Here is a 27,504-nt window from a genome sequence, read left to right as displayed (position 1 = left end):
AGCCTTATTCCAAAAATCCTTAAATTCATTTTTCCTTAAAATTACACACACAATATCCCATAATGAGATTTTTGACCCATGTTGTTTATTAGAAGCGTAGTGATACAAAAAGGGTTTTTATTCAAAAAGTAAGAAATGAAAACATAAAATTTGTTGATTTAGGAAAACCTGGAATACTGAATGATGAAATTAATTTATTGCACAGATATAGAATATAAAAACTCAGTCAGGTCACTTTAGACCAGGGGTCTCAATCGTGACGATATTTTGTGGCCCCCACCTTGATATGAAAGTTTAATGTGAGTTTTATATGAATGGCACTTTACTGTGTTGCGTGTGGAAGGTCCCTTTAATTACATTTTTAAATAATTTTGTGTCTTTTATTTTAATAATTTTGTGTCTTTTTAAAATAATTTTGTGTCTTTTTTGGTCATTCTGTGTCTTTTTTTGGTCATTTTGTTTCTTCTTTAAGTAATTTAGTTTTTTCTGTCATTTTGTGTCCTTTTTGGTCATTTTGTGTCTTTTTTGGGTCATTTTGTGTCTTTTTTGGTAATTCTGTGTATTTTTTGGTCATTTTGTGTCTTTAAAAAAAAGTAATTTAGTGTTTTTTCAGTCATTTTGTGTCTTTTTTTGTAATTTTGTGTCTTTTTTTTAGTAATGTTGTGTCTTTTTTGGTCATTTTGTGTCTTTTTTTTAGTAATGTTGTGTCTTTTTTGGTCATTTTGTGTCTTTTTTTTAGTAGCCTATTGTTGTGTCTTTTTTGGTCATTTTGTGTCTTTTTTTTTAGTAATGTTGTGTCTTTTTAAAGTAATTTAGTTTTTTTCTGTCATTTTGTGTCTTTTTTTAGTAATTGTGTGTCTTTTTTGGTCATTTTGTTACTTCCTCCAACAGCCCCCAGGTAATTAGAGTTTGAGAGCCCTGCTTTAGACTCATGTTGTGCATCAAAGGGTTAAGACATCACCAGGACCATGCAACTACCAACCAATATAACAGCTGAAATGAATAAAAGGATGAGTATATCTTACCACTTGCTGTTCCAGTAACCACAAGGAGAAGGACAGCGATCCTCAGAGCAAACTCCATTCTGACTGCAGGTTTCTTCTCCACACCAAATCAGAGGTGAGTCGTGTGCAGCAGCAGCCCTCTCTCCAGCCTTTATACACCTGGCCGGGTGTGGCAGTCTGACAGGCTCTTACCAAAGCTCTGTTGTGAAAATGTAGCCTTAATTCACCTGATGAAAACAGAATAATTAGTGGTTTCTCCCTCACTTGAAACATTAAGAAATGTTTAACAAGGAGCCTCCCTGTGGTCATTTTTCAAGCTTATTAATTATCAGCTATTATTCAGGAATGTACAGGCCATCCCACGGCTTTATATATCTATATATAAAATTCATCAAAATCAAACGTATTAGTCGTAGATATGGTCCAATAAATGTTCCTTGAGTGCATAAAAGTATCCCACTGTGACAACAGGGAAAAGGTTTATCTGTGGAAATGTCTTCTGGTGCAACCTCTCAAACAACAACACTGTTATTGCCCGCGCCTATGGAACAGCCTGCCAGAGGGCATCAGGACCGCAGAGACTGTTTCTAGCTTTTAACTGATTACTTTACTATTTGTTTATTTATTTATTCACCTACTTATTTATCTATTTATTTATTTAATTGTTCATCATAACGTTTGTATTTGTTTATAGTTTTTATCTGAACCTGTTGTCTTTTAGACTTTTAGTTTTTATTCTGTCCTGTAGTCTTTAGTCTTTTAGTTTTTTTCCTGTCCTGTTGTCTTTTAGTCTTTTAGTTGTTATCCTGTCCTGTTGTCTTTTAGTCTTTTAGTTTTTATCCTGTCCTGTTGTCTTTTAGTCTTTTAGTTGTTATCCTGTCCTGTTGTCTTTTAGTCTTTTAGTTTTTATCCTGTCCTGTAGTCTTTAGTCTTTTAGTTTTTATCCTGTCCTGTAGTCTTTAGTCTTTTAGTTTTTATCCTGTCCTGTAGTCTTTAGTCTTTTAGTTTTTATCCTGTCTTGTTGTCTTTTAGTTTTTAACCTGTCCTGTTATCTTTTAGTCTTTTAGTTTTTATCCTGTCCTGTTGTCTTTTAGTTTTTATCCTGTCCTGTTATCTTTTAGTCTTTTAGTTTTCATCCCGTCTTTTTTTCCCACCCCTGACCTACTCTGTTGGATATCATGTGACCCAAACTTGACTTGCTGTCCTGAGGGGATTCTTAATCTGGATCACCATCTGCATTGGAATCAAAAAGCTGAAAGTTTTCTTTCATGTATCTTCACATATGAACTCCCTGGAGGAGTTAATACATTTGGGTCATATTCCAAATGGTGGTCATGAAATGTAAAACTTATTAGTCGTAGATATGGTCCAATAAATGTATCCTGAGTGCATAAAAGTATCCCACTGTGACAACAGGAAAAAGGGTTAACTAGTGGAAATGTCTTCTGGTGCAACCTCTCAAACAACAACACTGTGTTCTTCCCCAAAATAAAATTTCTGAAGAAATAACAGTATCAGGGGGACTGGGGGGAAAATTTGAAGTATTCACATTTGGCGTTGGTGGAACATAACCAGGTTGTAAGTAGAGCTTTGAAATGCAAAAAAAATAAACAGGAGCAAGAGACAAAAAAATAGATCATGCAATTTATTGAAAACTGCATTTAAATTCAAACAGGCTGTTCATCAGCTGATCAACAGTTTAAGACCATAGCCTTAAAAAGTCCAAATCTGTGCAAAAATCTGGCTTTCACATTATTTTCTATCAGAGATTCACAGTGGTGGACTCAGACTGTGGGCAGGGGCAAAAAATAAAAAGGGCACATTCTGCTCAGCATGGAGCCCCACCAGCACACAAAAAGCTATGATGCATCATGTATGATGAAATAGTCGTCATCCTTGATTACAATTAGCATTAAGTTAAAAAGAGATCCAGATCAAAGTAATTAATGATATGGTACTGACAATTAAAACCATCGAACCGAACCATCTAGGGGGGTCCGGGGGCATGGCCCCCTGGGAGAAAATTTGTACATTTTTAAGTAAAATGCATCAATCTTGTACACTCTGAGAGCTAAATGAGAGCAAAAACTTCACATAACATTTTTCACAGTTGGGTGATACCATATTATTATATGTTATTATAGCTTTTCTACCACGGGTGCAGGCAGACTTTTAATCCGCTTTTTGCTTCGTTATCCGTTGCGGATTTTAGCACCACTTGATGTAGCTGTTCGTCATATCAACGCCACATGAAAGCAACGCCTCTTTCACATTCCCCGTTCATTGGCTACCAAAGAGAGGCACCATGGCACCTGGAGGGCACTAGAAGGGCCCTAGAAGAGCAATAGGGCACTAGAAGAGCAGAAGGACACTAAAAGGGCACTAGAAGAGCAGAAGGGCACTAGAAGGGCACTAGAAGAGCAATAGGGCACTAGAAGAGCAGAAGGGCACTAGAAGAGCAGAAGGGCACTAGAAGAGCACTAGAAGAGCACTAGAAGAGCAGAAGGGCACTACAAGGGCATTAGAAGAGCAGAAGGGCACTAGAAGAGCAGAAGGGCACTAGAAGGGCACTAGAAGAGCAGAAGGGCACTAGAAGAGCACTAGAAGAGCACTAGAAGAGCAGAAGGGCACAAGAAGGGCACGAGAAGAGCGGAAGGGCACTAGAAGGGCAGAAGGGCACTAGAAGGGCAGAAGGGCACAAGAAGAGCAGAAGGGCACTAGAAGGGCAGAAGGGCACTAGAAGAGCAGAAGGGCACTAGAAGGGCACAAGAAGAGCAGAAGGGCACTAGAAGGGCAGAAGGACACTAGAGGGGCACTAGAAGAGCAGAAGGGCACTAGAAGGGCAGAAGGACACTAGAGGGGCACTAGAGGGGCACTAGAAGAGCGGAAGGGCACTAGAGGGGCAGAAGGGCACAAGAAGAGCAGAAGGGCACTAGGAGGGCACTAGAAGAGCAGAAGGGCACTAGAAGGGTACTAGAAGAGCAGAAGGGCACTAGAAGGGCACTCATTAAGGCACATTATCAAGTTTTTTTGCACTAAAGGGCACATCATCATTATTTATTATATGAAGTGGCACCCTAGAGGGCACCCAATCATTTTTTGCACGTGTAAAGGGCAGCCAATAAGGCTCTTCCTCTCGTTTTCACCACTCTAGAGGGCACTTTAGCGCGCTTTTTCAACCATGGAGGCACGAGGGGGGGCGGTCGCAACGCGCCATCTCTGCTGAGGTCGGACACAGTAAGACGGTCGTTTTAAATTTCTTATAGGATCCTGAGGGTTATGCGACAAAAAAGTCAAACGGCAGACGAAAAAAAACTACACCTGAGCTGATCACGGTTATCCATGAAGACACAGGCCGATCCTCGACCCAGATTAAGGTCCTTACTGATGCTGACTGTAGCTCAATAACCATAAGACGGCATCTGCAACAGAAGGGCTTAAAGAACAAAAAATATCTTCAAAGACCACGTCTCCTCTCATGCCATAAACGTGCCTGTTTGCACTTTGCAAGGGAGCATTAAAAGGTAGAAAAAGGCTGTCACCATCTGCATTGGAATCAAAAAGCTGAAAGTTTTCTTTCATGTATCTTCACATTTGAACGCCGAGGAGTTAATACATTTGGGTCATATTCCAAATGGTGGTCATGAAATTTCTAACTTATTAGTCATAGATATGGTCCAATAAATGTACCCTGAGTGCATGAAAGTATCCCACTGTGACCACAGGAAAAAGGGTTTATTCGTGGAAATGTCTTCTGGACCAGCCTCTCAAACAACACTCTGTTCTTCCCCAAAATTTCTGAATAAATAATAGTGTGAATGCAAGAGGCTGAACTATTATATAATTATTATGCTATACTATAAATTGAAACAAAATAAGTTTTACAGTGAGGGCTATTTTGAAGGCGGTTCCTTTATGGTGTAGTATATTTTATGTTATAAGTGGTATATTTTATTGTTACTTTTAATCTAAGTCTCTTTTGCTATAAATTTCAGCTTCAATCCAGAGTCTCCTTGTAAGGTAATAACTTGCTATATGGCTTTGTGATTTGTCAGATATTAGAGACATTTGGGAGCATAAACAGTATGAGTTGTATCCTTTTAAGGTTAAAAGTAGACCTAGCAGCCCATACGTTGAGCTGTGGGCCGTCAACATCTGGTTTACAGAAAGTAGGGCTGCACGATTATGGCCAAAATAATAATCACGATTACTTTGATCAATTTTGTAATCACAATTATTTATCATGTTAGGGAAAACATCTGTATTTTTATTGCACTACTTTTAAACAAACAACAGGAACAGGTTTTTAGTGTGTGCTAACTGTACACAAAGTGTCCGGTGCTGATCGTAAACAAACCAGCATCGCTAACTGTGCACAGAGTGTCCGGTGCTCGTTGTAAACAAACAAAGATCGCTAAGTGAACACCTCCTGCAGCAGCAGCACATACACACTGTACCGCTACAGAGCTAACTGTTAGCCTGTTAGCAATTTGCAGACTGGACGCTAAGGGGTTAACATCCCCTCTGGCTCTGCAGCTGGGAGAGACTGCTGCAGGAGGAGTGTGCCGCTTCAACTCAAAGTACTTAATTTTCACACTGTAGCAGAAGCACAATATTTACTTTTTTCATATTGTGGCACAAGGAAGTTCTTCAGAATCATTCAAACAAAAGTACTTCTACATTGTTTAATTTTTATATTATTTGTTACAACACATTTAAACATGTTATTAGTAAATTGATATTTCAAAGTGTTGTAACACTGTCATGTGAGGACAATGATTATTAGAAAGAAGACACAGCTGCTTAAGATTGATTATGTTGCTTTTGTGTTGGAACTGGAGTCAATAAGATGTGAATCATCATGAAGTTTGTGGCTGCTATAACTGCAGCTGACCACTAGGTGTCACGAGTAGGGTCTGTTTGTCTTTGAGGCTTTGAAGCTTCCAATCTTTTTTCGATACAATCAGGAAGAAACCTCAAAAGCTTCACAAGGCTTCATCCGCCCCTCTCTAGCAGCTGGCCCTGCGGCTCGTTAAGAAGAGCTGCAGGCCCCAGTGGCTTGTTAAGAAGAGTAAGAACAAGTCTCCAAAAGTCTCCAATAACACCACAAAAAGTCGCTGGATTTGTCGCCAGTCACTTTTTTGAAAAATAGTTGCTAAGGGGGTCTGACAAAGCCGGCTTTTACAAATGTTGCGTGTTGTTGTGGCGTTGAGTACTACGTCTACTATCCAATCAGCAACCAAGCTTTTTTCAGGGGAGAAAAACGGCCCCGCCCCCTTGTGGTTGGTGGACTACTGCTGTAGAAAGTGCTTGATTAGATATGCAGGAGAGCCGCATTTAAAAATGGAAATATCGCCGACGATCAGGTTAATTTAATCGTGGCAGCCAAAATCATGATCACGATTAAAATTTGTTTAATTGTGCACCCCTAACAGAAAGGTTAAATACCACACCTGGATACAGAGAGGCTCAGAGAACTCAGGGCTTTATTGGAGACGGGACCATCTTTTTTTCAGCAGCCCTTAAGATCTCAGCAGTGTTCTACTGCTGTACCTAGGCAGTGTATTCTGATGTCTGATAATAAAGAAAACTAAAAATAACATTGAGGTGCTCTTTGATCCATTTTCTCACTCATAAGGCGTAGTAATTCCACTGAAATTATTTATTAATTTATTTATTATTACTCGAGGCAGTCGTTAAAGGTCGGTATTGATCTTTGAAATAGAATTTATTCACATTGGCTCAGAGACATGAAATACTGCATGAATCTAGAGAAGATTAGATACACTTTTTGGGGATCGGAGAACAAATTCTACAAAATATGATGCCCCTTCTTGGTATTTTATGAGAAACCCTCAACAATAATTTCTAAGTATTTATTTATTTTCTTCCATGTTTTTCTTTCTTCCATATATTTCATCCTTTTTGTTGTTAATCTTATTTTAAAATGTATATATATATTTTTTTTTTGTTTTTTGTTTTGTTTTTTACTCTGTCCATTTACAATTTCTTGTCAGTGGCTGTATATGTAAACTATGTTCGGATGTTTGGGCACTTGTTGTACATAAATTTAAAAATGTTCTTCCTGTACAGTGATTGTGTTATACATGCTTTGTCATCAATAAAAAGACCATTGAAATAAAAAATAAATATAATTTATTCAGAATTTAGCAAGATTAAGACTATAATGTTCGGGGATAATTACTCTTTCTTTCTTTCTTTCTTTCTTTCTTTCTTTCTTTCATGTATTCTTTCTTTCTTTCTTTCACTCTTTCTGTTTGTCTGTCTTTCTTTCTGTCATTCTTTCTTTCTTTCTTTCTTTCTTTCTTTTTCTTTCATTCTTTCTTTCTTTCTTTCTTTCTTGGAAATCTCATATCATTTTTATTCCACAAAGTCAAAAATAAGGAATTATGAATAGATTTGATTAATTTATTTCACGAGCCAGCATATCATTATAATGTTTTACATTTTTCCACAGTAATTTTGCTAGACTAATTAAAAGTGTGTTAATTTTAGTTAGTTTTAGATGGATTTACCAGAGGACATCCACAGCTCTACATCTGAACTCAGCCTACAACACAATGCAATGCATTCATGACGTGTGGACGGATTCGGAGTAAAGCTTTGTGTTTGTGTGTGTGTGTGTGTGTGTGTGTGTGTGTGTGTTACAGTGTGTAACAGTTAATCTGCTGCACATTTTGGCATCATGTGACGCGTTTTTCCTCGGGGCGGAACCACAGACGGATAAAACCCACGCCGGCTCTGAGCCGGACTCATTAACGTGCAGCACAGGGAGTCGGAAGCTGTTTGCTGGGACACAGAGGATGTGGCTGCTGTCGGTGCTGGTGCCTCTTCTCAGGCTCTATTACTGCGGAATCAAAGTTCTCATCTATCAGATGTTCAACAGATCTTTTACTCTACCAGGTCAGTTTAAATTACATTTACCTAATATCTCTTACTGTCTTTTATTCTTTAAAGTTCCCCGGTATCTCATATGAATGTTTACCTGCCGAACTCCGTTAGAAATATCATTGTTTTTATAAAAAATTATATTATTTTTCGACTATTAAATAAAGTTGATGAAATGGGAGTTAGGACGTTTTAATCCCATCGATTCGGCGTATATATTAATCACCAAGCGCGTGAACATTGTAGTGATATAATATATAAATATATAAAAAAATATTTAAAAATAAATAAATAAATAGTTGACGATTAATTTAATAATCGATTATTGTTCGATTAATCGAATAATTGTTGCAGCTCCAATTTCATATCCATGTTTACTTGCCGAACTCCGTTAGAAATATCATTGTTTTAATACAAATATATATTATTTGTCGACTAATAAATAAAGTTGATAGTTGTATTGGGAGTTAGGACGTTTTCATCCAATCAATTCGGCGTATATATATAAACCACCAAGCGTGTGAACGTTGTAGTGATATAATATATAAAATATATACAGCCTATATTTACAGTCATGGAAAAATTATTAGACCAACAACAAAAATAGCTCATAAGAGTTTAATTTAAGAGCTGGTATCTAGACTTTTTCCATTGTTTTCTTGATAATAACCAAAATCATTATCAAGAAAACCATGGAAAATGGCTAGATATTAGGGCTGGGCAATATAAATCAATATAAAAGATATATCGATGTATTTTTAAATGTGATATGGAATTAGACCATATTGCATATATCGATATAGTTCTTTTTTTTTCTTTATAAATGCTGCCCTTACTAGGGTTTGTCATATTTAGTTATTTTGTAATGTTCATTATTCTTTTATCATATAAATATATTTATTTCAGAAATAGATTGGCCAACTTTTTTTATACGCTATTTATATTTAAGATAAAAAAAAATATTTGAATGTGCACTTTATGGAGCTTTGATTTTTTTTTAAAAAAAAAGGTGCTCCTGTTGTTGCACAGTATTTATGTTCACTTAAATAAACGGTTTCAATTAAACTACTTGTGACATGTCATATTTGGGTTTGACTGAACATTTGCTCTCACTTTGTGATAAAAATATCAGGATATATATCATATATCGATATTCAGCCTAAATATATAGGGTTATGACTTTTGGTCCATATCGCCCAGCCGTACTAGATATCAGCTCTTCAATTTTCAATTTCAGCTAATAATTTATTCCATGACTGTATATATAGCTTTAAATAACTACAGGTGCCATTAACCTTATGAGCAAATCTGGGGAAAAAATAAAAGATGCGAGTAGTAGTAAAAAAAAGTGCTAGAGGGATCTTGCGTGTGGGGATTTACTGTTAATGTACTTAAATTGTGCATTGTTTGTTAACAATGTACCATTTAAGTAAGTAAAAGGGCAAAATGAAAAATTGCAATTTCTGATGAAATGGCAGTGTGAATGCTGATGCTACGCTGCAATGCTGAATTAATTAATTACTGTAAATTTGCACTTGGATGTTTTAAAGTGAGGGCAGATTATGGTATTTTCCGACTCCATTTATTTGTTCCAGGCCGTCTGGAAACTTGAAAAGTGGGCCAAATTTAATGTTACTTAAAAAAACGAAGGACTTTTTTTTTTTTTTTAATTCAGCTTTTTACAATATAATTTGAACAAAAAATTTGAACATGAGGTCTTTTGTCTTTAAAGAGAGGGAAAATACAATAATAGACATGTAGACATGTTGTGTATATTCATGTTGTATATTCACATAAACAGATATTTTCTCTATTTTTGTGGATGTTTGTGACTTTGAGTACCTTTTTTTAAAAGCACTATATAAATCAAATTTATAATAATAATAATAACCTGCTGCCCCCGCGACCCAGCCCCGGATAAGCGGAGGAAAATGGATGGATGGATGGAATGGAATAATAATAATGATAATAATAAATAGTCCAAAAAAAGTGCCCATGTCCTTTAAAGTTAACTATTTTAACATATTTTAGAAAGGTTTCTCATTACTTTTTTTTTCCGCAATGGAGGAAATGGGCTTGTTGGCGATCCTGGAACAGAGTAATGATTGAAAGAATAAGAGAGAGTATATTTATATGTGACAAACAAAAACTTTTACATTAATCACCGCTTATCCAGAAACATTAAAGAACAGATTGAAATGTCCATCTGATGAAGGTGTGATCAAAAGCTGTGGAAAAAGCCAGTAAATTTACCTTAAATTCAACTTATTCCATAAAAATAGTAAAAACAATGAACCCATTAATAGCTGCTAACGTGTTGTGAGCACGCCCACACTGGAGTTTCCAGTTTTACTATTCTGAGTGTTTTGTCCCAATTTTAAATCAGTAAATCTAAAAAAAAAACTGTTCCCAAAACCATGTGATGTTAGCTAGTGTGAAATTAAATCAGTTTTGCGTGCCAGTTGGAGACAGAAAGATCAGTCTGCAGATAGTGAAATGGATTAGATTCTTTTTTTGGTTTACGCACTTTAAATCCCACAAAGAATGCAGGTTATTTATCCCCCCCCCCCTCTCTCTCAAGCCAATTCTTAAAACCACTTATTCCCCCACTGAAACTGAAAAACTGAAAGGTCTATGTGTGATATAATCCTCCTTTGCTTTGTACCACTCTGACTGCACAAACAAATAAAGCAGGTCAAAGTTGAAACAAGAAATAAGGTTTAAGATAATCAGTTTATCAGCATGTTTATCACAGTCAACTGAGGTTATCATTATTTATACAGCCCTATATCACATTTTCCTTGAGGCCGACCGTCTGCGTAGCATATAATACTCTCCATAAACTACCCATAAACAACCTCCAACAGAGAAAAAGGGACACTGTTATAAAGCTGTTTTGAGCTTTGCCTCAGGAGCCGTCTAAGCGAAATTTGGAGCTTAATTTTGAAATGTCGTAGAATTATTTTCATTTTCAACTCTTAAATTCTCACTAGCCATGTTTCCATCAACATATTTCTATGCATATTTTGAAGCTTCAAATTAAAAAAAGCTTGATGGAAACACCAAAATCTGATAATACTTTCAAAAATGCGCATAAAGGTTGTTACGCTCGCTTCGATAATTTTTGTCTTTCTTGAAAAATAGTTAATACACTTAACGGAGATGGAAACGCTTTTTCTGAATAAGTTCTGATGTAGCGAGCATTAAACTATCATGACTGATCCGCACTGTCATTAAAGAACAATTATAAACACAGTTTATTAGTAGAAATACATTTGCAGTATATTACTGTATTCTTAATTCACAACACTTAATGCTCAGTTTTCTAAGTAAATTACTCAATATCAACACTACACCTTAAAACTTTTCAGTGTAAATTTACCGTAAATTCCTGTAAATAATGGCATTCTCTTAAAGTGCTGTGGTTCAAGAAATATTGACATATTGTGTTGTTTAGTGAGTCTTACAGGCTTTGTTACACTTTGGTTTTTTTTTAACACTACCAGGCTGCTCCTGTCTAATGCTAAGCTAGGCTAACCATGTCCTGACTATGTACTTAGCACACAAAAATGAGATAAAAAATCAGCCCATCTCATTTTCAGAAAGAAAAACTGTATTAAACCCTAACTGTGTATTAAACCCTATAAAGCAGTCACATTAAAGAAAATGCAAATTTAAGGGATGTTTCCATCACCTGGTTTAGAGTGAATAAACAAAGCTGCATTAACGTACTTTTGTCAGAAGATGGCAGTGCAATGTATTGCTGTAGGCTAATTCGTCAGTAAACGGTAGAAGTAGAGAGAAAAAACAAGAAAGGGATTGCTAATTGGACACACACGGGAGAAAATGGAGAGAAGTCTTAATGAAGTGGATTCAACTGGGCAACTTATAATTGTTCTTTAATGGCAGTGCGGAAACAGCTGATCAGTCATGATAGTTTAATGCTCGCTACATCAGAACTAATTCAAAAAAGGCGTTTCCATCTCCCGTTTAGCATATTAACCCATTTAGACCTAAAACGCCTGGAGAAAATACCTGTAAAACCCCTGGGAGTTTTTCTGGAAATTCAACAGAAGTGTCAACGCTTCCTACTAAATAATCGATTTTTCAGCCTCTGTAGCAGATAGAAATGAAATTCAAAAAGTATTTGAGAGCTTATGGTTGTTATATGTGAGCTCCCTCCGCTATAGTCGTCTTCCGTCGTGATTTAAAAGTTCTGGAAAAGTCCCATGTTGCATTGCGACACTTCCACATGTATTCTGATGCATTTCATTGGCCAAAAGACCGAAAATAGGTGGAAAAAACCTACAAATACTACAAAACGACGTATCCGTTTTCCCTGCATTTTTTAAAGTTTTATCAGATTTTGGTGTTTTCTATCAAGCTTTTTCATGTGAAGCTTCAAAATGTGCATAGAAATATGTTGATGGAAACACAGGTTGTGAGAAGTTAAGAGTTGAAAATGAAATAATTCTACAACAATCAACCGGTGGGGTCTGCACAGTCCCCCCATGTCAGGGGGGTGGCTTGCTTGTTTTACAGCATGCTAACTGCACCTTGCCGGTTCCCCCGGTTTTGCCCGTTGGGCGCTCCCTCCCTGTGGGGAAGAACGAGGCCCACTGTTCCTGGCACATCTGTTAACCAGGGCGGACTGTCCTCAGTGCATCAGGGGTCTTTAGGTAGACCAGTCTTGGTTGATAAAAGTGGTATAGAGAGAGATGTATTTAAAAGACCATTTGCATATAACCTGTTTTTTATAGATCCTACTTCTGCATAACTGGTAACCAATATATTTATTTCTTGCCTTAACCTGAACTGTCACTGTCTAGTTGCATGTGTACATGTAGCTAAAGATTTTCAGATCCCCATAGCTGTAGCTTTACAAATGGCCGTAATGTTTTTTATCAACATCTTCAATGTGTATTTCACTATTCTTGTTAGGTTCTCAATAGGTGAAGACATCCAAGTGAATTGCTCACCAAAGGAACCAATGGAGGGTAAAAGTTCAGGACCTTCATGCTCTGGCCTCAATCTGGTTGCACACCCACGGGCAAAAAGCAAAGTCTGGAAATACTTTGGCTTTGACACAGATGCAGATGGCTGCATATTGCACTGGAAACGAATATACTGCCGTGTATGTATGAGTCAAATCGCTTACTCCGGAAACACCTCCAATCTTTCGTACCACCTTGAAAAAAACCACCCTGTAGAGTTCAGCGAGTTCGTGAAAAGCAACACGGATCAGATGCGCGAGGCTTTTGCCACAGCATTCTCCAGGATAAAGACTGAACCTTCAGGTCATAATGTCCAGCAACAACCCCAGGACACAAACTTAAGGCAGAATTTAGACTACGAAAACAGACGACACAATGATCTGACAATAGCGGTCATCAACTTCATCTGCGAGGGGCTGTACCCTGTGTCCGTAGTGGAGGAGCCTACTTTCAAGACCTTAATGAGTACCGTCGATCCTGGGTACTCTCCACCAAGCAAAAGTGACCTGGCAGGTAAAATGCTTCCTCAAATGTACTGCCGTACCCGGGACACGGTCTTTCGTGAGCTTGCTGGTGTTGTGAACTGTGGCGTTACTACCGACCTTTGGCAAAGCCAAACCCAGAACCGGACATACATTTCACTCTCTATGCATTCAGTTAATTACAATAGTATATCTGGCTTCTCTATGACCAACAAGTGTCTTAAAACTTTTGAAGTACAAGAAGACAACACAGCTGAGAACATCACCAGAGCGATGTATGAAGCTTTTGTTGAATGGGGTATCACTCATAAAGTCAGTGGCGCCACCACAAATGGTTCAGTGGACATTGTGAAAGCGTGCTCGCTCCTGGAACTCTCCGTGGAAATGCCTTGCCTGGGACATACCATCAACCGCGCAATGGACGAAGCCTTCCAGCTGCCGCGGGTCGACAGCTTTTTGGGGTGTTGCCGCAAACTTGTCGATCATTTCAGAGAACCGTCAATGTATCTGCTGAGGGAAAAACAGAGGCAACATGGCCTCTCTCAGTGTGCTCTCATCGCAGACAGGGGTAGGTCTTGGTTGGCTACCTTGGTGATGTTACAAAGACTGAAAGAGCAGCAGGTTGCTGTAACTGCAACACTTATAGAGAGTTCCAGCAGTCATCCTTTCAACATTGACGGCCCCGATTGGGCCTTGTTGGAGGGCTTGGTTGAAGTCCTCCAGCCTTTTAAAGTCGTGGCAAACATGATCACTTCTTGCAGATACCCAACCATTAGTATGGTTAGACCTGTTCTTCATATGCTGTTGAACACCACCCTGAAGATCAAGGAAGGGGACCTTAAAGAGATCAGCATGTTCAAAGAGGTCATCTCAAAGGTCCTATCAAGCACCTATTCACAGAATACACAGCTATCGCAAGAAATTTCCACATTCCTCAACATTGCTACATTTTTGGATCCTCGGTACAAGAAGCTGCCCTTCCTGTCCACTCAGGAGCGTTCCAAAGTTGAGAGTAACATCATAGAGGAGGCAAAAGCAATCCTTGAGAAGCAGATCGTGGAGCGACCATGTGTAGATGACTTTTCCTTGGTATCTGAAGAGCCACCGAGCAAAAAGCAGGCGACTCTAAGAGCAAGCAGTGCGAACCAAGACAACCCTTTGGCTGCCATATTTTGTCAGTCTGATGCAGACCAGAGCCATGAGGAACTGAATGCACAGGTGGTAGAGGAGCTGAGTAACTACAAATCTCAAAGAGTCCTAGGTCTAAATGAAGACCCTTTACTGTGGTGGTCCAGTCATGCACTCCTGTTCCCCACGCTCCCAAAGGTGCTCCAGAAGTACTGGTGTGTTCCTGCTACAAGTGTACCTTGTCACCGGCTGTTAAGCTCTTCTGGGGCTGTTCTGTGTGGGAAAAGGAACCGCATAGCACCAGCTTTAGTAGATCAGCAGGTCTTCTTGTATGAGAACTCACGGAGCTACTATGAGCCTGAACCCTGTGATGATGATTTGGACAATGTTTGGGAAGGAAACAGTAGTCTGGGCCAGCCACTTGAATGACTGACTGTGTGCTTAAAATTGCTAAAAGGCAAGGATTTTGATGACTTTATTCCCTGCATTAAAGCATTAAAAAAGGTCTGTAACCAGTGCTATGAAAATGTACGAGTTCTTTGAATTTTGACCTATATATGAAAAGAGTTTGGCCTATATTGTCTATGAATGCTTACTTAGGAAAGTGCACTGTAAAGCTTTTCAGTGTAAATTTACAGTAATTCACTGTAAATATCTTACTGTATTTAAGAAGTACAGTTTATTAGTAGAAATACATTTACAGTATATTACTGTATTCTTTATTTACAACACATAATGCTCAGTTTTGTAGGTAAATTACTCAATATTAACACTACACTGTAAAACTTTTCAGTGTAAATTTACCGTAAATTCCTGTAAATAATGGCATTCTCAAAGTGCTGTGGTTCAAGAAAAAATTGTTAGTGAGTCTTACAGGCTTTGTTAAACTTTGTTTTATTTTTAACACTACCAGGCTGCTCTTGTCTAATGCTAAGCTAGGCTAACCATGTCCTGACTATGTACTTAGCACACAAAAATTAGATAAAAATCATCTCATGTCATTCTCAGAAAGAAAAACCTACATGATGGAATGAGTGTATTAAAGCCTATAAAGCAGCTTCACATACTTTTCTTTTTCTGTTGCACAAATGAGAGAAAGATTTTCAACTAGAATAGATTACATCACATTCATTTATTAATTTATTGTACAGAAAATGTAGGTGACATTACAGCAGAACCAGCCCTGATATCTCTATATTTTACAAGCAAATTAAGGAATTCATAATACCTTAAAAAATATCTCATTGATTTAACTTTTTGAGTATTGTTTGGGGTGAATATATGCCTATTATGTGAATATTGCAGCATTAGCAATGGATGAGTCTTGTTGTGTACAACACAAACTTGTACATAAAAAAATGAAAGTAAAGATTTTGTTTTCAACATTGTCTGACTGGTTGATGTCCAAACTTTGAATGATGCACTTTTATGAATACTGCCGCATTTATTCATCTGTCATAGGGCAACATATTACCTTTTTTATGAATTGATTTTTGTTTTAATTGCAGATCAGAATTTCCTGCTTGCACATATTCCACATAGGTTATGCAACTACATTTAACCCTACCAGTTACTGACACAGAAGAAATATTTTTTGAGTCCTATTATTCTGATTCCACAAAACTGGAATTGAAGGATTGCATAATGTTCTCATGTGCTCCCTTCTCTCCTCCTACACAGTCTTACCCAAGCAAAATGGAAGGGTTGCCATTGTGACGGGGGGTACCAGAGGAATGGGTTTTGAGACAGCGAGACATCTGGCAAGCCTTGGCATGCATGTTGTCATAGGTAGGATACTGTCCAATCACATGCCTTTAGTCTTATTGCATATATCAAACTTTAACTTCCTTATACAGAATGCATCTCCGCAGTCTAGATTTAATTTTCTTTTCTTTTTGTGTGTGTATTTTTATTATAAGTGCATCAAGCATATGGGGCCAATAGAAGACACCAGTAAGGCATCATTATAGTTTAAAATACTTTTTTGATTTAGGGTCCAATTTTTTATTTAGGGTCCAGTAACAACAGTGGGCCCTTTTCTTGTATAGCAAAATATGTATTTCGACATTTTTAACTACACTGTAAAACCTTTCAGTCTAAATGTACAGTGATTAACTGCAAAAGTGTTGTTTTTCTTAAATTTCTTACTGTATTTTTTTAGAAATGTAGTGTATTACTAGAAATACATTAGCAGTTTATCAATGTATTCTCATAGATTTACAGCTCAGTACGGTTCACAGTAAATTCCTGAATATGTTTAGTACACTGTAAAACTTTTCAGTGTAAATTTACGCTAAATTACTGTAAATAACGACATTCCCTTAAAGTGCTGTAGTCACATGTTTTTTTCTTTTAGATTACATTGCAATATACAGTGACTCTGCATGGTAATGTTGGTCAATGTGTTCCACAAGGTTCTGTGCTTGGACCACTGTATTTTATTCACATTATTAGGATTACAATACAGTAGAATATTGTTCAGATTTCACTGTAAATAAACAGGTTTTACAGTATATTAAACATTTTTTCAAAGCTCTGCATTGAGGGCTTTTGAAACTAGTTTATAGATGCACATCTCTCATTGGTGGCTAACTTTAACTTGAGCATTATATTGAGTGATGTCCTTAGAAGATTGCCTCTTAAAGCTGGACTGCAGAGATGCATTAGCTTGCTTTTAATTAGCCTGATTGACATTAACTGTCAGGATAAATGAATCATTAGTGCCACTGTAAACAGAGATGACATGAGCTGTAGCCAACATTTGTTGAGTCAGTGCAGCAGTAGCATTGGGTGAATATCTGCTGGACTCATTCCAACAAGCCTGTGTGATCTCCATCATCTCCAGCTGGGAACGAGAGAGAAGAGGGGGCAGCAGCCGTCAAGAGGATCCAGGAAGAAGGCATCGAGGGGAGAGGTAATCAGCTTTGGACATTTAAACCAAACAAATGCTTAAAGGAAATAAAGTGTAATATGACGGAGCAGCGGTGCTCTGAGTGGAGCCTTCAAACCAAAGCTAGTCCCTTAAAATGGATATATGCACAGCTAAGACAGTTTCTTGACTTTATTTTTAAATAACAGAATAATTCAAACTAGGACTGTGCGCAGTACTGAACGGGCCCTCGCAGTCCACGCGTGTCGGGGCATGCTGCCGTCGGGGTATGTGCGTTACAGGGGCCAGTCTATACCACCCCTATGAATTTCATTGCCTTAAGTCTTATGGTCTGGGCACAGTGGCACTCATTAAATTAAACTGCCGCCAGAGCGCCACCTAGGGGCCGATCAATAAAATCTTCGAGGATTATCCTCAGGAGGGCATTGACAATAAGTATACCAAGTTTGGTGTTAATTCGCCCAACCGATGTGGAGATATAAAATACTTCAATTTAAAGAGCGGCACCTAATGGTCATCGCCCAAAATTTTGCAGTGAGCCTCAGGGGCTCATGGGGAAGTAGTAACCTGAGTTTCATGTCATTCAGGCACACCAATGTGGAGATATGCAACACTTTGTGTTTTGTGTTGAAAATAGCGCCACCTGCAGGAAGTTGTTATTTAATAACTTGAGTATTCTTTGGGTAATCAAAATTCTTTTAATAACTTTTTATCATGAGGGTCCATAGATGCTGTGTGCAAAGTTTGGTGCAAAATGATGAAATTGCCTCGGAGGAGTTCGAAAAAGTAGGTTTACGACATTTTGCGAATTTGCGAAAAAAAACTCTAGGCGAAAATGGGAGTGGCTTATATCACGAGATTCAGCACAACTCAGTGAACGCATGGATATAAGTTTTTTGAATGTGGGATAAAGTATGTGGGAGTTATTAGCCAAAACGCACTTTCCTTTATTATAGCGCCACCTAGTGGTGAAAATTCAGGATGACAATAGATTATAAAATTTTTCGCCAGGTGTGACTTATATTTAAAGTTTCATGAGTTTTGGGGTATGTTCAGGCAGTGAAATATGCGATCATTTGGGAAGAAGAAAAAAAAAAAAAAGAAAGAATCATTCGAAATACAATAGGGACCTTGCAGGTCGTTGCCTGCTCGGGCCCTAACTATCTTTTTAAATAACTAGTGCATTACATGCCACACTGCAACGTCTGCAACTCCTTAAAACACTTACTTTTAATAAGGTACGCACACCATCCAGCACATACTAATTGAACATTTATATTCGCTGGAAACTATTCGAAGATTATTGGAAAATCGAACCTTGTAGCGCACTTTAAAACTCCGAAAGATAGGTAGGCTAAATAGACTTCCAGATGACATGAGTCAGAGTGAATTGTGTTACTGACCAGGTGTAAGCCTATCACACAATGGGGCGGAGCTCCCTGAAAAGAGGGCGGAGCTCCCCAACAGGCGTCCGATTGGAAACGGTGCGATGCCGCAACACGTCCTACTTAAATAATGATATTTTGAAAAATCTAAATCGAGAATGCACACCTTTGTGCCATGCGCAAGCCACATAGGAAATCTGAGGTCAGTCTGACTAACGGTCAGAGAGATATGCCCTAGATCAGGGATGGGCAACTGGAGGCCCAGGGGCCACATACGGCCAGCACCATCACTTGAAGTGGCCCTCAGTACAACTACATGCATTTGAGCATGAAAATGACTTCTTGCAATTAATGTTGTTCTGCTGTTCTTGCACTGAAAAAAAAAAAAGAAATCACAGTAAGTGGTTATTTTTTATTTGCTTCAAACCTGCCCAAAATTTTGCATTGAAGTGAATGGGACGGCCGAAAAAAATGAGCAAAAAAGAACAATAATTGCAGGTTTTTAAACATCTTCTCCGGCATAATTAACCATAAATAACCTAGAGACTTTATGTAATCCTACAACTGCAAATTATTTGGTTCTTAAGATAAAACAAACTTAGATTTAGAAGTGTTCGATAATTTATCTTGTTTTAAGAGTTCATTTCTTATTTTAAGTGTTCAACATGCTTATTTCTAGATTTAATAATCTTAATTTAAGAAATCAGTGAAATGATCTGTCCATGCAGCAAGATCATTTCCCTCAGATTTAGTGTTTTTATCTTGTTTCTTCCTCCATCTATAGATGTCCATCCTTTTTTTATTAATTATTAATATTATATTTTACAGGTAAAGCACAGGTGATTACTCCTTGTGCTACTGTTACACTACATTTGAACATCTCATAAAGTGTGTGTGTGTGTTTTTTTTTTCTTTATTTTTCTTATATTTTTGACATTGTTGATGATGGAACACACAAGGATTTATGTAGAAAACAAATGTGTTAAACAAACGAGAATATGTTTTAGATTTTAGATTCTTCAAAGTAGCCATCTTTTGCTTTGAATGTCTCAAACATATTTAGAAGGCAAGATATTTAAAAAATGAACCTTGATTAGGCGCACCTATTAACTGGAAACCAATCAAACTGACCATGGGAGAGTTTAACTGATTTAATAAGATCCTCAAGCAGTTTAGGAAAGCAAATGTCACATGAATAGCATGATGGTAACCAATAATACCAGCAGGGTTTAAGGGGGGGGGACCTTTAATCCGGTTACATCAGAACAGACTCAAAACTTTTAAATAACTATTCAAACTGCACAGTGAATTCATTCAACAGGACAAAAAACACAACTCCAAATGAATCCTCATGTTTCCTCCTGCACAGAATTTCACTTTGTTCTGCTTTGTTCCTTTGCACAAATATGAACCGTTTGCAAATCAAGAGATTTGTCCATTTGTTGTAAATAATATGGGGACATTTTTCATTATTTCTGGAGAGCGATGAAGTATTTAGAAGGAAATACGAAAAATGTCAAAATATCCTATTACAAGCAAAAGTCCTACATTCAAAGTCTACCTAAATAACAATACAGTATATGATAAAGATAAAATATATCGATGATATTAACAACAAAATGTATATAATGTGTTAGTACTCCCTATGCAGATATTATTAGATATGACTATTCATTTGTGAGGAGGAGCTAGTTAAACCATACAGAAGTTCAGAGGAGAAATGTCTTTTTGGTGGAGCTCAGAGACATCTGAAATATGACCAGAAGCACCACTGAGATACTGGTTATATGCAAAATAACTAGGATTTATAGTTATTAGACAGGAATAATAATAATAATAAAAAAATATATACTGTTCACTCGTGTGAATAAAGTAGAGCATGGAAGTACTACAGTAATTTAATTGGGTACATCTCACGATTGTTCATGACTTTTGGATTTATTTTTCTGAATACTAGACATGCTCTGTTTGTTGCATGTGTAAGAAGGTATTGACTTTGGACGATGTTTTCACACTGTATCTACACTATAAAACTTTCCAGTGTAAATGTACACTTAATTTTAGAAAAAAAAATGTATTACCAGAAATAAATGTGCAGTAAGGTACTGTATTCTTGTAGATTTACAACGTGATACTGTCCAGTTTTGTCAGTAAATTACTGAATATTTACAGTACACTGTAAAACTTTTCAGGTCAAATTTACAGTAAAATTCCCATAAATAATGGCATTCTCTCAAAGTGATGTAATCACATATATATTTCTCCCAGATCGCATTGCAAGATACACAATGACACTGCACGGTAATGTTAGTCATGGTGTCCCACAAGGTTCTGTGCTTGGACCACTGTATTTTATTCACACTTTACATGCTTCCTTTAGGAAACATGACTCAAAAATAATGGCATTCTCCTATTTTTTTCTCCCAGATTACATTGCAATATATATTATGACAATACAGTAGAATACTGTTCAAATTTCATTGTAAATGTACAGGTTTTACAGTATATTAAACCTTTTTTCAAAGCTCTGCATTGAGGGCTTTTGAAACTAGTTTATAGATGCACGTCTCTCATTGGTGGCTAACTTTAACTTGTATATATTTCTCCCAGATTGCATTGCAACACTGTACCACATCAATACAGTAGAATACAGGACAAATTTCACTGTGAATGTACATCTAATTTTACAGTGTAGACCACTATTTGTAGTATATCATTTCATTGGAGTTGCTACATTGTTTCTATTGAGTGAAAGCTCCAGTTTTACTGTTCAAACAGTTTGAAGTGTCTCTGTGGTAACAAGGTTTTCTGTCCACAGTGGAGTTTGTCTTTATTGACCTGACCTCGCTGAAGTCAGTGCGACAGTTTGTTCAGACATTCAAAAGCAGAGGCCTTCCCCTCCATGTGCTGGTTAACAATGGTAGGTTGCATTCATTGTCATAGTGAAGGATCCTACCCGCTAAAATGCTGCATACAAACACTTGAAATGTATTCTGTGGTGCAGCTGGAACCATGATGGTTCCTGAGAATAAGACGGAGGACGGCTTCGAATTCCACTTCGCGCTCAACTACCTCGGCCACTTCCTGCTGACCAACCTGCTGCTGGACACGCTAAAGAGGTCGGGAAGACATGGCTGCTGCTCCAGGATCGTCAACATGTCCTCTGCAACACACTACGCAGGAGTGATGCACATGGACGACTTAAACAGGAGGTCAGTGAGAGTTTCATATGTCTCTTTTGTTACCTTTCATTGTAAATGTATTGTAATTAACTGGCAGCAGCTCAATATACATTACTAGAAATAAATGTGCAGTATATTACGGTATTCCTGTTAATCTATCACACAATACTGTTTTCAGTTTTGTCAGTAAATTACTAAATGTTTCCAGTACACTGTACAAGTTTTCAGTGTAAATTTACAGTAAATACCTCTAAATAATGCCATTCTCTTAAGGTGCTGTAGTCACTTATTTTTTCTCCCATATTGCATTGCAATATATAGAATGACACTGCATGGTAATGTTAGTCATGGTGTCCCACAAGGTTCTGAGCTTAGACCACTTTTTTTCACACTATACATGCTTCCTTTAGGAAACATGGCTGAAAAATAATGGTGTTGTCTTACAGTGCTGTAATCACGTATTTTTTATCCCATATTGCATTGCAATATACAGAATGACACTGCATAGTAATGTAGGTCATGGTGTCCCACAAGGTTCTGAGCTTGGACCACTTTTATTCACACTATACACGCTTCCTTTAGGAAACATGGCTGAAAAATAATGCTGTTGTCTTACAGTGTTGAATCACGTATTTTTTTCTCCCTTATTGCATTGCAATATACAGAATGACACTGCATGATAATGTTGGTCATGGTGTCCCACAAGGTTCTGAGCTTAGACCACTTTTATTCACGCTATACATGCTTCCTTTAGGAAACATGGCTGAAAAATAATGGTGTTGTCTTACAGTGCTGTAATCACGTATTTTTTCTCCCATATTGCATTGCAATATACAGAATGACACCGCACAGTAATGTTAGTCATGGTGTCCCACAAGGTTCTGAGCTTGGACCACTTTTATTCACACTATACATGCTTCCTTAAGGAAACATGGCTGAAAAATAATGGCATTCTCTTACAGTGCTGTAATCACATATTTTTTTCTCCCAGATTGCATTTGTACAGTATTGAAATATACAGATTTCACTGTATTTACATCTAACTTTTATGGTGTGGCAATATTTCTTCGGTTTCGGTTCTGGACAGCAACTATAAAGTCAATTCTGTCCCTCTTTGTAGGATCTGCTACAGTTCCCATGGAGCCTACGCCCAAAGCAAGCTGGCTCTGGTTCTCTTCACCTACTATCTGCAGGAGCAGCTGACGGCCGGCGGCTTCCCGGTGATCGTCAACGCCGTAGACCCCGGCATGGTTGACACGGCACTGTACGACAACCTGTGGACTCTGGCACAGGCAATGAAGAAGCCAGTGGCCAAGATTCTGTTCAGGGTACATTTTCACTTTCTAAAACTATTTATCTATCCAAGTGACGGGTTATATAATAATTACGGCCGGGACGTGTTAATAAAGATTAATTAATTACACAAAAATTTACGTGTTAAAAAAATTGATGCATTTTAATCGCACTTTGCACCGCGGAACATTTCTCACTGGATGAATTTCAGGCGGACCGATTATACTGGAGCACCAACTAGTGTTCATGAGTTCAGACAACAACAAACCACAGTGAACATGAACGGGTACCTTTACCTACCTAAAGGCTACCTGAATTTCTGAAATGTACTATTTCTAAATATGCTATTGCTACACTTAATGGCAAAAATTGCACTGGTCTGTCGGATTTGAACAAAAATAAAGAATATTTTTGTTGCTTAAGCTTATGTATTCAGTCATTATTCAATGGTATACTAAAAATACATGTGAAAAAAATTACTTCTCACTGTTCTCAGGTCAAATATTTATATGCGATTAATTTTGATTAATTAATTACAAAGCCTCTAATTAATTAGATTAATATTGTTAATCGACTCCCCGCCCTAATAATAATTAAAAAGGATTTTTTTCCTGCGCAATGGAACATTTTTTAGGATTTTTTATGTGGGGTATTTTGGCTGGGGTTTTTTTTTTCTCCATTCTAAGAAAATAAAGGCAATTATGGAGAGATTTTCCGCTCTGTCAGTTTTGCTTTATTAATATGAGGCTATGGTCAATTAAACCAGTCACATGCTTCTGTTCTACTCAGACTCCAGCTGAGGGAGCATCCATCTCCGTCTATGCTGCAGCTGCTGCTGAGATGGAGGGGGTGGGGGGCTGCTACCTGTACAACAGCCACAAGATGCAGTCTTCCGACTTGTCCTATGACTCCGAGCTGCAAGTGGAGCTGTGGAAGAAGAGCTGTGAGCTGGTGGGGCTCCAGGAGGGCTGACGCAGAGTCATTACAACATCTGGAGCTCACGGATTCCACTGAACTGCTGACACAGGAGCTTCAACAGCAGCTTAACAGTTAGAAGACACATTACTGTATGCTGAGGGAAAGTCATCTCCATGGTTGTGTATAGAGAGCAAACAAAATGACGTATCTTTGTAGGCCAACCTGGAAGTTAGCATCGCCACGGGAGTCTACAGAGAAAATGCCTAAAAATGCTTAAAATAGTTCACTTATAAGCTGTTGATACATATTACAGCATTATATGTCCAGAAATGGTAGAAAAACGCCATATTATGGGATGTCCAAAAATCGAAAGAAGCTACTTATGTCATAATTGTGTATGCCTAAAAATGCTAAAAATTGTCCAATAGTCTGTTGATACACATTAGAGCATAATGTCTAATGAAATTACAGATAAATACCATTTTGTGGGATGTCCAAAAATTGAAAAAAAGTTAACTAATATTATGTGGATTTCTGTCGAAAAGGGTCAAATTTTAAAATGCCCAAAAATGCTTAAATTAGTTCACATATAGTCTGTTGATAGCATTATATGTCCAGAAGTGACAGAAAAACACCATATTATGGGATGTCCATGAATTTAAAAAAAGTCATACTATAGTATGTTGATTTTTGTCAAAAAAGGGTCAAATTTTAAAATGCTTAAAAATGCTTAAATTAGTTCACTTATAGTCTGTTGATACATATTACAGCATTATATGTCCAGAAATGACAAAAAAACACCATACTATGGGATGTCCATGAATTGAAAAAAAGTCATACTATAGTATATTGATTTTTGTCAAGAAGGGTAAAATATTAAAATGCTAAAAATTGTCCAGTTATAGTGTGTTGATGCACATTAGAGCATAATATCTACAGAAATTACAGATAAACACCATTTTGGAGGATGTCCAAAAATTAAAAAAAAGTTAAACAATAGTATGTTGATTTTTGTCAAAAAGGGTGAAATTTTAAAATGCCCCAAAAATGCTTAAATTAGTTCACTTATAGTCTGTTGGTACATATTACAGCATCATATGTCCAGAAATGACAGAAAAACACAAAATATTAAAATGCTAAAAATTGTCCAGTTATAGTGTGTTGATACACATGAGAGCATCGTATCTATAGAAATTACAGATGAACACCATTTCACATTCAGAATCTGTGCCTTAGTTGCTGTTTTTACTGCAGTTTGCCAACTCTTACCTGTTTACACACACCTTTTTTAAAGACTTCTGTATCAACACCAACCTTTTCAATGGTCCAACAAGTCCACTGCCACTATGAAAAAAATATAATTACATAATCATATGCATTTGTCATGTGAACAGCCTAGTAAGAATATTGTCTTTTCTGGAAAAAGGGCAAAAACCAGAAAACTTAACACCACTGTGCCTATTTAAACATTACTTTGACTCTATGTAATGTTATATATATATATATATATATATATATATATATACTCTATTTAATATCTATATGTATATATATATATACATATATATGTATATATATACGTGTGTGTGTGTGTGTGTATATATATATATACATATATATGTTTGTGTATATATATATATTAAATCGAGTGTAAAATATGTATACCTTCTCTCACTGTCTCCAAATATTTTTCTATATTTGTGATGTGTGCTTGAAAAATGATTGATATTTAGGAAACTAAGTTTTCAGAATACTTTCATTTGTTCCATATCTTATTATTATTATTATTATTATTATTATTATTATTATTATTATTGTAATTATTATGATTATTGTACACTGTAAGTGTATTTCTAAGAATCAGCACTGTGTGGTACAGTGCAAGATTTTTTATCATTTTAAATCAAAGATTTACCAAAGTCCAAATGTTTTTCTTCCTGCTCTGTGCCAAATGTGTATTAATCCACTGCTGAAAATTCTGAAATTTCTTCCTGTTTAGATAACGTGTAAAACCGATTATCAGTGCTGTTGCTTAATATTTGATTGAGCTGTCAGTTTCTTAACTGGTTCATATAGTTGAATGCACATATTGTCTTTACATTTATCCATTATATTGCAAAAAGATGATCACTGTGATGAAGCCTTTTTTCCATTGTTTATTGATTTATAGTCATGTGAATATTCTGTTTTCATTTATTATTGCAACAGATTAAGAAAGATATCATGAACATGTTCATACACTGTAATAAACATTTTATGAGTCCCAACCACCTGAGGTTTTCTCATTTAAGGTTATTTATATCTTATTATCTAATTTAGTTATTCAATTATTTACACTGTAAAACCTTCCAGTTCAAATTTACTGGAAATAGCTGGCAGCAGTTTCGTATGCAAAGTACTGTTTTTATTTATTGAGACTTAATCCTAGATTTTATTCTTCTGTTTCTTCCGTGCTTTTTTCGGTCGACTACTCCCAGAGTTTTGGTCGCACATTCACAAAAAAAGGTATAAAATCGAGCGGCTCGGCCATGACAAGTGTGCTATGACTTTTCTAAGTGTTACAGTAAACAGTTTTCAAATTATATGGCAAAACCGGCTAAAGAATCCCCCCAATGTTACCCTATGGAGAGGCTAGAGTGATGACATCATCGCTAGAGTGGAGAGGGAGAGAAAGAATTGTCAAAAAATAAATTTGGAAACTGAGCTCGAGGCCCCAAATGCCACTCTACAGAAATAATTTATACATAGAAATAGGGAAATTCGTCTTCTCACTCATATTAGTCTGTTAAAGCAACTACCAACACCACCCACAGTCTCATAGACCGCCGTGTTAAAAAGGCGGGAAAATTACTGGAGAAAAGCAGAGGTACCAGCTTCTTCTGATCGCTCTAAAAAAACAATTTCTTAATTTTTCTTCACAAAACACATATGTAAACGTTCAGGAAGAATTGAAGATGCTCAAAGTGAAGTCGGTCTGATGATAGGAACTACGATTTGGCCAAAAATTATTTCTGTTTGAGGGGAACTTTTTTTTTACTGTTTTTCTGTCTCAGTGGCGTCAAATGTCACAGGAGGAGCAGCTGCACACACAGACATGTTGAAAGCTTGATGTCACATATACCTCAGCAAAGGTAGAGATAATATACTGTAAACTACTCGGCACACTGTAAAAAATGTCTGTAGATTTTACGGTGAAAAACTGCTAAACCATGACAATAAAAGACATAAAATGATAAATGGGTTAATTCAGTTTCAGTAACAATGAAACACCATAAATGTATATATCAGCCAAAACAGTATTTTTTTTTTTTTCAAATAC

General features: G+C 37.0%; 2 protein-coding genes across 2 annotated transcripts; both read left to right on the top strand.

Moving 5' to 3' along the window:
* Positions 1-7,801: 7,801 nt before the first annotated feature.
* dhrsx (dehydrogenase/reductase (SDR family) X-linked) lies at positions 7,802-25,692 on the top strand. The gene is made up of 7 exons (XM_059328214.1): positions 7,802-7,928; positions 16,198-16,305; positions 17,363-17,431; positions 21,611-21,712; positions 21,797-22,004; positions 23,095-23,302; positions 24,057-25,692. The coding sequence occupies exons 1-7, from the start codon at positions 7,829-7,831 to the stop codon at positions 24,237-24,239; spliced, it is 978 nt and encodes a 325-aa protein (XP_059184197.1). The 5' UTR covers positions 7,802-7,828; the 3' UTR covers positions 24,240-25,692.
* LOC131963076 (E3 SUMO-protein ligase ZBED1-like) lies at positions 7,822-15,870 on the top strand. The gene is made up of 2 exons (XM_059328213.1): positions 7,822-7,928; positions 12,855-15,870. The coding sequence occupies exon 2, from the start codon at positions 12,904-12,906 to the stop codon at positions 14,944-14,946; it is 2,043 nt and encodes a 680-aa protein (XP_059184196.1). The 5' UTR covers positions 7,822-7,928; positions 12,855-12,903; the 3' UTR covers positions 14,947-15,870.
* Positions 25,693-27,504: the final 1,812 nt, after the last annotated feature.

Source organism: Centropristis striata, chromosome 24 (genome assembly GCF_030273125.1).
Source record: "Centropristis striata isolate RG_2023a ecotype Rhode Island chromosome 24, C.striata_1.0, whole genome shotgun sequence".
Lineage (NCBI taxonomy): Eukaryota > Metazoa > Chordata > Actinopteri > Perciformes > Serranidae > Centropristis > Centropristis striata.
Note: the sequence above shows the minus strand (reverse complement) of the source record. Positions and strands in the feature narration are given on the sequence as shown.